This window comes from Naumovozyma dairenensis, chromosome 3 (genome assembly GCF_000227115.2).
Source record: "Naumovozyma dairenensis CBS 421 chromosome 3, complete genome".
Classification (NCBI taxonomy): Eukaryota; Fungi; Ascomycota; class Saccharomycetes; order Saccharomycetales; family Saccharomycetaceae; genus Naumovozyma; species Naumovozyma dairenensis.
The window spans coordinates 1,489,101-1,501,117 of NC_016481.1; the positions used below are offsets into that span (position 1 = coordinate 1,489,101).

The 12,017-nt window shown below is 32.4% G+C and overlaps 7 protein-coding genes across 7 annotated transcripts; 4 read left to right on the forward strand and 3 right to left on the reverse strand.

Moving 5' to 3' along the window:
* Positions 1–722: 722 nt before the first annotated feature.
* ERG3 (C-5 sterol desaturase) lies at positions 723–1,826 on the forward strand (the record flags this gene model as incomplete). Its single annotated transcript, XM_003669497.1, has 1 exon — positions 723–1,826. One exon carries the CDS (start codon positions 723–725, stop codon positions 1,824–1,826), a length of 1,104 nt encoding a protein of 367 aa, XP_003669545.1.
* A 362-nt stretch (positions 1,827–2,188) lies between these two features.
* On the reverse strand, positions 2,189–2,395 carry NDAI0C06440 (uncharacterized protein; the record flags this gene model as incomplete). Its single annotated transcript, XM_003669498.1, has 1 exon — positions 2,189–2,395. One exon carries the CDS (start codon positions 2,393–2,395, stop codon positions 2,189–2,191), a length of 207 nt encoding a protein of 68 aa, XP_003669546.1.
* Positions 2,396–2,779: 384 nt separating this feature from the next.
* On the forward strand, positions 2,780–5,428 carry MNL2 (putative mannosidase MNL2; the record flags this gene model as incomplete). Its single annotated transcript, XM_003669499.1, has 1 exon — positions 2,780–5,428. One exon carries the CDS (start codon positions 2,780–2,782, stop codon positions 5,426–5,428), a length of 2,649 nt encoding a protein of 882 aa, XP_003669547.1.
* A 228-nt stretch (positions 5,429–5,656) lies between these two features.
* REX2 (Rex2p) lies at positions 5,657–6,703 on the reverse strand (the record flags this gene model as incomplete). The annotated part of the gene is made up of 1 exon (XM_003669500.1): positions 5,657–6,703. One exon carries the CDS (start codon positions 6,701–6,703, stop codon positions 5,657–5,659), a length of 1,047 nt encoding a protein of 348 aa, XP_003669548.1.
* Positions 6,704–7,022: 319 nt separating this feature from the next.
* Positions 7,023–7,800, forward strand: RPL22A (60S ribosomal protein eL22; the record flags this gene model as incomplete). The annotated part of the gene is made up of 2 exons (XM_003669501.1): positions 7,023–7,034; positions 7,450–7,800. The coding sequence occupies 2 exons, from the start codon at positions 7,023–7,025 to the stop codon at positions 7,798–7,800; spliced, it is 363 nt and encodes a 120-aa protein (XP_003669549.1).
* Positions 7,801–8,356: 556 nt separating this feature from the next.
* Positions 8,357–9,361, forward strand: BMT6 (25S rRNA (uracil2843-N3)-methyltransferase; the record flags this gene model as incomplete). Its single annotated transcript, XM_003669502.1, has 1 exon — positions 8,357–9,361. One exon carries the CDS (start codon positions 8,357–8,359, stop codon positions 9,359–9,361), a length of 1,005 nt encoding a protein of 334 aa, XP_003669550.1.
* A 407-nt stretch (positions 9,362–9,768) lies between these two features.
* Positions 9,769–11,232, reverse strand: TUB2 (beta-tubulin; the record flags this gene model as incomplete). Its single annotated transcript, XM_003669503.1, has 1 exon — positions 9,769–11,232. One exon carries the CDS (start codon positions 11,230–11,232, stop codon positions 9,769–9,771), a length of 1,464 nt encoding a protein of 487 aa, XP_003669551.1.
* Between the last annotated feature and the right edge of the window lie 785 nt (positions 11,233–12,017).

A 12,017-nucleotide genomic window follows, 5' to 3' on the forward strand; every position in this document is an offset into this window, starting at 1 on the left:
GGGACATCTCTTCGATGTTATCTGACCCCAACGACAACGTTATGCATACGTTACGTATGCGCTTACGAGCCGCATACTGTACGTACATACCATGTACATTTTAAACGAGGACCACTGGAAGTGCACCCAGTGATTTCCTGTAGCTGTCTCAATGTCCCACTCCGTCGTTCCTGATTATTTTATTCCACGGGCAAGAAGATCTTCATCATCGCGTTAATCGGTCAAAAAATAAAGGAAATGCTATGATTTATCAACTGTGAAGCATTATTTTTGTTGTTGTTAGTATTATCACTGTGGTCCTAGGACCATTGACATACGCATGCACGCATTCATCGATCCTGAATTTTTTTTTTTGTAGATTATGCTATCAATCGATGCACCCAGAGATATTCTTCAATCGCACCATGTACATATTGATGTCTTGTTTATGAAAGTAGGGAATTTGTGACGCAGATTAGAAAAAGAATAAGTATACCTGAGATCAAACGACTCCGGTCACATCCGTAAGTAGTTTATTCGCCTCGTATAATGCCATTTCTTCCCACTATACGTGAAAACAAAACGTACCACTCACTTTTATCAAAAAACTATTTAAATAAGATTCATAGCGATTGTAGTTTCCTTTGCATCTTGTATAAGTCCCTTGCATGCATTTGTAAAAAACGTCCCTCATATAACCAACAAGTGATTAACCTAAGACCTACACACATCGAAAATTCATCATGGATTTTGTCTTAGAAGTACTCGATCATTATATCTTCGATGATCTTTATGCTAAAATACTACCAGCATCATTGTCATCACAAATATCTCCAAATTTGAAAAATCTATTAGATTTAAATGACGGTTTCATATTACAAAATTCAACTCTGTTTCAAGAAACTTTAAGATTGAAAAATTCTGTCAAAGTTAATAATGATGTTTATGGGTTGAATCCATACTTGTTCGAATGGACCACATCTACTTTCAATTCATTACTACCACGTCACAATTTGATTCGAGAATTTCTTTCATTATGGGTTATCGTCACAATCTTTGGGTTATTATTATATTTTTCAATGGCTTCCATGAGTTACCTTTTCGTTTTCGATAAGACAATCTTCAATCATCCAAGATATTTGAAAAATCAAATGGCTTTGGAAATTCAATTAGCTGCTTCTGCTATCCCAGTAATGTCACTATTAACTGTCCCATGGTTCCTATTGGAAATTAATGGCCATTCCAAATTATATTTCTCATTAGATTTCACATCAGCAAAGGGAATCAAGAAAAACTTAATCGAAATGGCTTCTTTTATATTTTTCACTGATTGTGGGATCTATTTATGCCATAGATGGTTACATTGGCCACGTATCTACAAAGCCCTTCATAAACCTCATCATAAATGGTTAGTTTGCACTCCATTTGCCTCTCATTCTTTTCACCCTGTTGATGGTTATGCTCAATCTTTATCATACCATTTATATCCAATAATATTACCATTAAACAAGTTAACTTATTTACTTCTCTTCACTTTTGTCAATTTCTGGACTGTGATGATTCACGACGGAAATCATATGTCAAATAATGCTATCGTGAATGGTACAGCTTGTCATACTGTACATCATCTTTATTTCAATTATAACTATGGTCAATTCACTACTCTATGGGATAGATTAGGTGGATCTTATCGTAAACCAGACGAAAGTTTATTCGGTGATAAAAATAAAGATAAGAAAACTTGGGAAGCTCAAGAGGAAGAAATTGAATCTTACATTGAATTAATGGAAGATGGTGATGATGACAGAGTTTACAACAAAGAGGAAGAAAACAAAAAGTTTAAGTAAACTAACTGTAACCAATATATTACGAATCAACAAACGAAGGACGAACTATTGATAACACTACTACAAGAGGGGAAAAAAAATATCATTAAAATGCATTTATACAGTTTTCCAGTCCTTTTCAGAGTTACATTTTTTCATATTATTATTTATATCATATTTCTAGTTACCCATTCTAACTCAAAAATATCTACATACATAGAATTAACTTATTTATAAACATCATAGCAAAATCTATCTTTCGATTTTCCTCGTTTGTATGTATCACATATTTCATATACGTCAATTTAAAATGTAACTCGGTTTAGAAGCTAATGCATCTCATTTTGGCTTATCTAATACCCCCCCCCCCAATTCAAGTAATATTAAGCCTTCCCACTATATATTTTACGCTCCAGTTCCAGAAACTTATTCAATTCCTTGATAGTATCTATTTCTTTCTTCTGTAATAGGCATTGTTTCTTCCAGTCTATACCATCAGAGACAGTTTCTACCAACTGATGAGAGGCTGTAGCCTTCCCAATATTTGTTGCCGATATCGATCTGCTGTCTTGAATCAATGATTGATTCATTTCCTCATCAAGAAAGTAAAGTAAAGTTGAAATGTGTAAAATCGAAGTAAATTAAATGACTGATACGTACTTTTGAGGACTTTCCATCGCTGTTGAAAACCAATTTCAGAATCATGTTTTAAAGATGATTTACATACGCAAAAGCGCTTACGTATTCTCTTTTCGAAATTAATTATATAAGCTCTTCGAGCGTATACGCTTTTGGAAAAAAAGTTAAATAGGACAACAAAGTAAAACAGAATTTATACTTCAAAATAAATTACTGATTTTGGCTCTCTCGACATAATTACATATCTACTACACGAAATATTAATATCTATTTACCATTTCTCTCAAGAAGACTAAAAAAAGTCCTACCGTTTAATTCGGTTTTAAAGCTTGTCAATGGCACTCGTGAAACTTCTACAATCAGTTTTTAGAAAAGTACAGTCGGTACTTCTTCTATGTGTCACTGTTTCATTGTTATTTTATTATACTTTTGAAAATGAAATTGATATCCTCAATTCTTATGCAGAAAATGAATATTTACCTTCGATAAAGAAGGAAATTTATGATCAGATGACATTAAATGATGAGTCTACCAAAAGTCCAAATAGAAAGCCTCTGATAGCAGCTGATGACGATGTACACCTTGATCATCATCAAGTAGGTTTCCAAGATGTGGATCCACAACCTTTAGACCATCAAATAAAAAATGGACAGAAATCAAAGAATTCACATCTTAATGAAGATTTGTCTGATCCATTAATACTTAAAGAGAAAAACAAATACTTCCCATTATTAATATCAGAACCAAGGCATGATCCATCATTGGTGTTTGTACCCGAAGAAGATCGTCCTGATTCTTTAATGACTTCATTATTGACATACAAAGAAAAATATCCTGTACTATTGGAAATTTCACTACCTTTACATTTCCAACAATCATCAAAGATACGAGCACAAGATGCTCCAGACGATGATACAAATAATGATGACAATACTAAGAAAAACATTGTCCAGGCGACAAAATTTGAAGATGGTGGAGCTACACAAAGTAATATCAGATCAGATGTGAAAAATGTCTTTATCAAGACATGGAAACAAAATGATTTAATTAAGCTTGCTAAAAGGGAGAAAAATAAAAGGTGGCCCATAGATTTAATTGATTCATTAGATACTTTATACATAATGGACCAAAAAGACCTTTTCCAAGAAGCTCTCGATATTATTTCTGAAACTGATTTTAGAATCCCGCCAAAAGCTGTTGATATAGTAAATATTGCTGACTTATCGACGAGAGGTGTTGGTGGATTATTATCTGCATATGAATTATCACAAAATCAAGTCTTATTAGCGAAGGCTAAGCAAATGGCAGATTTCATATTGAGAGCATTTGATACTCCTAATAGATTACCTGTATTGAAATATTCTTGGAAGTCACCATTTAATAATAGATTCCCATACAAAAATTCAACATTGGATGATATTACTAAAATGTCATTGGAATTGACACGATTATCTCAATTGACATCAGAAGATAACTACTTCGATGCAGTTCATAGAGTTTACACGATTTTAACAAATTCATTCAATGATTTTTCAATGGATTATATGTTTCCTAAATTTGTTGACGCATCTGGTTGTCAAATTTTGACTTCAAAGGAAATTTCCAGTGGGAAACATCAAAAGAATTCTCAAATTATGAGAAGTATTGATGAAAATTTGAGGTTTGTTCATTGTTATCAATCGAAAAAAGTATTACCCGTTCATTCGAATGACAATAATGGTAAAGGTAATCATCCAGATTTAATTACGATAAATAGATCGCTCTTCGATACGTTAATTAAGCTATACCAACAATTAAACTATCATGATATTTTAAATTTATACGAAGAAGATATCGGGATTAGTTCAGTTGAATCCCATGAAGAATCACCTCAAAAGGAAGTGAAAAGTGTATACAAACGAGAAGCCGCCGCTGTGATTACGGCAACTGATTCCAAAATGGAGGATACATTACCAAGTGGTCCTACTTCTAAAACTATACTAAAAGAATTCTTCAATACAGTAACTAGATTCTTTATTTTCCATCCAATAATACCTAATTTAAATCTCTCATTGATTACATCCGTATTTGTTAAGGATAAATATGTCCCAACTACAAATGAATTAGAAGTGGAACTGTTAAGAACATTTAATGTAGATATATCATCATGTTCACTAGGGTCTACATTAGCATTAAATTCCAAAATATCTGCAAGTTCACCAAAGGAAATGAATGATCAATTAAATATGGCAAGAAACTTAACTAAGAGTTGCTTCCAATTAAATAAATTTTTCCAAGGTAAAATGCCCATTTCATTATCTTTGGATCCCTGTCTAGATAAATTTGGTAAAGAACAATATTGTCAATACAATGAACAGGATAAAATTAATAATATAATGAATGGTCTATATAAAGGTGATGATGGGAAATTTCTACATAAAAGTGGTTCCCAAAATGATCTAACTATCAAAATTTCTGATAATAAAGTTCATTCCAATAATAATATTGATGATGAGAATGGAGGAAGTTTTACTAAACCAAAAAATATTTTAATTTTAAGTACTAATGAAAAATATAGAGGTGTCACATCGATACTCCCTGAAAGCATAAATAATGAATCCAAGAAATGGACTGACCATCCTGATTGGCCACTTTGGATTAATGATATGGGTCCTAAACAAGTACTAAACCCTGATTTAATCGAATCGATATTTTATATGTATAGAATTACAGGTGATGCTGAATGGAGAGAAATGGGTCATGACTTATTTGAAACCGTTTTGAAAGTCTTGAAAGAAACTAATGTAGGCGCTAAGGGCTTATGGCATATAAGTGAATTGAAGGGAGATGATAGTGATGAACCGACGGTACCCAATCATTGGATTTCGAAAACATTAAAATATTTTCATTTGCTATTTGGAAGTGCTGACAAATATTCTTTAGATGATTATGTGTTTTCAGAAAGCGGGCATTTACTGAAAAGAGAATTACCATCTACAGCTTAATTAATATAAATAGTTCATTTGAAATAGTAATTGTCAAAATAATAAATATATTCATAACCATCTTTATTCGAGGTAAAAAAACAATATACATATAAACATATATAATAATAACTTATCAATGCATATTGATAACTTCTTGAAACGATCTTACTCGAGTAAATACTAGGGCCAAAACAAATTCTTACATACAAATGGTTATCTATTATACATTAGGTTGTGTGTACGATGCTACAGGTTTTGGAGAGATTCTTGTTTCGTCCTTTTATGTTGTTCATCTTCTATTGAAATATCTTTCTCTAACGGTCTTTTGTTAAACTCATTTTTAAGTACAGATGCCAAATCAGTGTTGGATTTTTCCTTTTCTTGTTCTTTTATAGATGCTGCTACAAACTCTTTAGTTTCGTTCGGATTTTTCAAATAATGATCCTGATACCATTGTAATTGAGCAATACTTTCTAATATATCCTTTTTAGCAGTATGAGCTGTTTCCTTTCTTGGTACTATTTGAGCTAGTTCGTTATTGTGTCTTCTAGAGACTTCCATAATGGTACTGACGTCAATGAGTCTATAAAATAAATGCTTGATAACTTTTGGAAATTCTCTCAACATGAAAAGTCTATCCATATGAATAGAATTTCCCGCCATTATACCAACGTTAGGGTCAGGGATGAATTTTTTAATGTATGCCAATAATTCTTCCTCTACTTGTTCTCTTGTCTTTGTACTTTCCAAGACTTTAGCAGTTAACCCACTTTTCCCATGTTGATCAATACACCATTCGTTCATATTATCCATAACCTTAGAATCATAATGAATTACACTTTCGTAACAGTTATCACCTTCTTTGTCTACTATTTTCAAATTACCATCTGTTATGATGCAACAAATTTCAATGATACGATCTGAAGTATGATCTAACCCAGTCATTTCACAATCTATCCAAACGATTGGTTTGAATAACCTTGAGTGAGCTCCGGTATCTTCTATTGGAGTGATTTCATTGGTCATTTTATAGTATGTATTATTCAAATAATGGTTTTTCTTTGTATATTTGGTAATAAAATCTCTTCTTGTTGGTAAGAGACGTAAAAACGATGCAGTTGATGTTCTTAGTTTCGTCAATGGTCTAATCTTAGAAAGATAGTTCATATGACCTTTTTCTTTTGCTGTGAATAGGTTTTGTCTGTCTGATGCTATTATTTCATTCTCGATCAAAAGATACTTTATTTTTATATATAGTTCTATATTCCATGTAAGTGTCATCTCGAAACTCATTAAATATAATGAGCACCTCTAAATTATATGTGACCGTCAAACAATTTCCATCAGTACACCACCCAGCACATCCGTACATTTTTAGGTTTTGTCAATTTTGTTTTTTAAAGTATCCGCCAAATTTAGTACGGATCATAACAGCAAAAAGGGACGCGCGCGCTTATTCCATTTCCATAATAATGAAATCTCAATTATATGCTATTGTTGTTGAAGAAGAAGAAGGTGAAACACTATATTTCAGATGGTTAAAACATGAATTAACTTTAAGACTTCTTGTATCACAGTTTCCAAAAAAAATTGCACAATAAAATAAGAAACAATGGCTCCAAACGTATGTCCACTACGTTAAAAAATAATTTAACCTTAAGGAAAAGACATGAAAAAAAAATGCACGCCAATTACTATTAACAGTTTGACTTAACTAGAAATTCACACACTTTTCGATAGATCATTACCGTCTATATTAATGGCGACAACTAACAAGCAAAGCAAAGTTCTAGGAAAATGACGAATAGAATGTGTGAAGTTTGATTACAAATTTCTTTTGCTATTCTGTATTTTAAAAATTCACTCTTTATCACAATTAAGATAATAATAATAAGTAGGATATTTTTCATTAAAACTAAGAAGTGATTGTTAATAGCAGTAGGCAGGAAATTTTTTTCGTCTCCCCATGGAAAGTGATAGTGTTACTAACATGATTTTCAAAATCTTTTACGATTGTTATTATTTTTTCTTTCTCATAGACTTCTAGAAAGCAAAAGATCGCTAAGACCTTCACTGTTGATGTTTCCTCTCCAACTGAAAACGGTGTCTTTGACCCAGCTTCTTACGCCAAGTACTTGATTGACCATATTAAGGTTGAAAATGCTACTGGTAACTTGGGTAACGCTGTTACTGTCGAAGAAGATGGTTCCATTGTTACTATCGTTGCTACTGCCAAGTTCTCTGGTAAGTACTTGAAGTACTTAACTAAGAAATACTTGAAGAAGAACCAATTGAGAGACTGGATTAGATTCGTCTCTACCAAGACTAACCAATACAGATTGGCCTTCTACCAAGTTACTCCAGAAGAAGATGCTGAAGAAGAAGAATAAATTTCTTAATTTGTTAAAATATATTATTATCAACAATTTTCATATGTATAATTTAGAGTAATCAATTAATTAATGAAATTAATCAAACATTTAAGCATTCTTTTAATGTCTTGTTAAGCATCTTTAATCTCTAAGTACATACTCTTGTTTGCATTCAATTTGTATGTTGATAAGTTAAGTTGAATTGCTTTTAGCTAAGTAACGTAAACCACGTAAATCGTAATCGTAGGCCAAACTATATATTGGAGTTGAAACTAATAGAAGAAAAAAGTACCAGTTACATATATTCTCTGAAAGTATTAAATTATCGATTCTAACTGCCAAAATTATTATTATTATATGAAGAACAAGGGCCATGATTATTGGTGTTGACTGTTAACGTTTATATAATTCTCGAGAAGGAATAAAAAAAATAAAAATAAGCGCCGATATGTAAAGAAATTTTTCACTACAGAAGTGCGTAAAGGCTCATCGCAAGTTTTCAGTTCCATATTAGATAGATCAAGACTTAAAAGTTCTAGGACACAACCAGATTATCGAGTGTGATACCACCGAAATGAGTAGACGTAGTAAGAATGGACAATTACCAATTCATAATGATGAAACACTCCCACCTCAAGAGATAATAGATTTATTCAAGATCATATTTAATGACGAACTATACAAATCTGATGAAACTTTTGAAAAACTTTTAGCTGATGTACAAATAGTTAAATCAGATTTGTATAATAGAGATTATATTAATGCATTCAATAATGATATCAAGAGAATTGCTTATTGTTGTAGATGGTCACCATCGAGAGCTACAAGTTATTCTTCATTATTTGCTCATCTTGATGAAGTTGTTCATGTTATCAAATGCAAAGATATGGAAGACCAATCTGTTCTATGTATTGGTGGAGGTGCTGGGAGTGAATTCATTGCTATTGCCAGTATGTTCACCACATCGAGAGAATTGACCTCAAAATATGCGACTAAAAATAAAGACAAAGATGAAGATGATGAAAATGAACAAGACGATGCGGATGCATCGAGGAAAACAACTTTGAATTTGCAATTGGTAGATATTGCCAATTGGGACACTATTATCAAGAGAATCAATGATACAATCTCAGATAAGTGGTTATATAACAATGAACATGAATATTTTAATGTTAAATTTACAGAGAATGATATTTTAAAGATGAGTTCTAAAGAATTGAATCTGCCGAGTTTAAATCTAATAACTTTATTATTCACTACCAATGAATTATTTTCAGAACATAAAGCTGAAAGTATTAGATTCTTACAAAAACTAAATAGTGATTGTCAATCAGGTTGTCTCTTATTGATTGTGGAGAGTGCAGGTAGTTTTTCTCATATTACTATTGGAACTAAAAAATTCCCCATTCAATTTTTAATCGATACTGTTCTAGTTGGTAAAAGGGGTGAAGAACGTCATGGATCATGGGAAATTATTGCACAGAATGATAGTATTTGGTATAGAGGAGATACTAGTTTAGATTATCCCATTAAGTTGGAAAATATGAGATTCTTTTATAGATTATACAGAAAGAAATAGCCGATTGGCGTATAAAATAATTTAAAGATTATAACTGGGTATTTTTATTTTTTTTATTTTCATTTAATTTAATATAATTTGTTTAATTACTTGAAATAGAAGCGATTATTTGGTGAAAAAAAAAGTATCACAGAATAATTATATTTTATTTTTATTTTTATTTTCCAGTGAACACTTTTACCTATGTTTAACTCTCTATTTATCATCGCATATCTTAATAATAAAAAAACACATACGAATAATTATTGGGTATTGTGTAAACGAGAGTTTGCTGTGAGGAGGAGTAGAAATAAGGGGAAAGGGAAGGGGATATCATGAATTGTTGTTTTAACTTTTTTAACTTTTGAAAATTTTGTAATTGTATTCTCTTTTATTGTAATTTTTTCTTTATTGGTTATTCATTCGAGCTAAAATTCTTCTGGAACAGGTTGATCTCCACCAACAGCGGTAGTAATACCAGTTGTAGTTTCAGTGGCAGCATTGTAATCACCATTAATATTATTATGATCATCCATATTGTTACCGTTAGCATTATAGTTATGTTCGACGTCATCCATTTCATCTTCATCTTCATCTACTCTCCATTCTTGATATTGTTCATACTCTTGAATCAAATCGTTCATATTAGATTCAGCTTCAGTGAATTCCATTTCATCCATACCTTCACTTGTATACCAATGTAAGAAAGCCTTTTTCCTAAACATAGCGACGAATTGTTTATCAATTCTTTGGAACAATTCCTTAATTGAAGTAGAATTACCGATGAAAGTAGCAGATATATCAGAATTTTTAGGTGGTACAGAACAAACTGAAGTTTGTACATTATTTGGAATCCATTCCACAAAATAATCTGAATTTCTTAATTGAACTTTATACATTTCATCTTCCACTTCCTTTACTGAAACATTACCTCTAAACAAAGCTGCGACAGTTAAATATCTACCATTTCTTGGATCAGCAGCAGCCATCATATTCTTAGAGTCAAACATTTGTTGAGTCAATTCTGGTACTGATAATGATCTAAAGGATTGAGCGTTCATTGCTGTTAATGGAGCGTAACCGATCATGAAGAAATGCAATCTTGGGAATGGGACTAAATTGACAGCCAATTTTCTTAAATCTGAATTCAATTGACCTGGATAACGTAACGAAGTGGTAACACCTGACATGACACTTGATACCAATTGATTCAAATCGTTATATGAAGGTTGTGTTAATTTCAAAGTTCTTTGACATATATTATAAAGAGCTTCGTTATCGATACAAAAAGTTTCACTTGCATATTCGATCAATTGATGCATTGATAAAGTAGCGTTATATGGTTCGACGACAGTATCAGAATTTTTTGGAGATGGAATGACTGAGAATGTGGCCATCATTCTATCTGGGAATTCTTCTTTAATTTTGGAGATTAAAAGGGTACCCATACCTGACCCTGTACCACCACCAAGAGAATGCGAGATTTGGAAACCTTGTAATCTATCACAACTTTCAGCTTCACGTCTAATGACATCCATGACAGAATCTACTAATTCAGCACCTTCAGTGTAATGACCTTTGGCCCAAACATTCCCCGCTGATGATTGACCAAAGATGAAATTATCTGGTCTGAAAAGACCACTCATCTTAGAGTTACGTACAGCATCAATGGTACCTGGTTCTAAATCCACATTGATGGATCTTGGTACCCACTTTGAGCCACTTGAAGTTTCATTGAAATAAACGTTCAATTTAGAAGTCATGATGGAAGAAGTGTTTGGTAAGACGTTACCATTTAAATCAAGGCCATGTTCACCACAGATGGTTTCCCAGAAGGCTGCACCAATTTGATTACCACATTGACCTGTCGAAATATGAATGATTTCTCTCATTATTATATGTCTCTGTGTGTTTTTGTTGTTGTTGTTTGTATTTGTGGAATAGGTTTAACGTATACTATGAGATACTAATATCGATTGACCCTTGATCTACGAATTTAATGGATAGATCTAGTTTGTTCATAGTCTAGTTCACCTGTTTCATACACATATACATACAATACATACACAAATGCATGCAAAATTTCTCGATTCTTGTTTTGGTTTGGTTTGATTTGGTTTTCGTGTTTTGTTTGTATCCCAAAGAGGAAATTATCACTATTTACGTGTGGCGTTACCCGGGGACCTACAGGGCTAATTTGTGTAATGAGGGCTTTCTCATAAAACCCTCTATTAAATTGGCAAAGCCCTATCTAATTCATTGTGGTGTGCAGGCCCTTCTGAGACCATTGTAACATGCCACAAGTTGTACCGCCTAGTAACATAGTGTATTCCACGTGACATGTGTTCCTTCCTAACAATTTACCGTAGAAACAACCCTTTTTTGACAGCTTTTTCCTTTCAAATTTGACAGCTGCTGATATTTCGTTGTTATTTCGTTGTTATTTCGTTGTTGTTCTTTCCTTGTTGTTGTTGTTTCCTTGTTGTTGTTTTGCGTCGCATTTGATTTCAACTGAATTTTCTGGAAATTCTGGAAAATTTCACAAATTCTGACAGAGACAGAGACAGAGACTTCAGTGATTGCTTGATCGACTGATTCTTTGACTATCTGATTCCTTCCCTCTTGAAGATTCTTGATGACGATTTTCATTTAAAAGCAAATTTCACTCAAAAAAAGG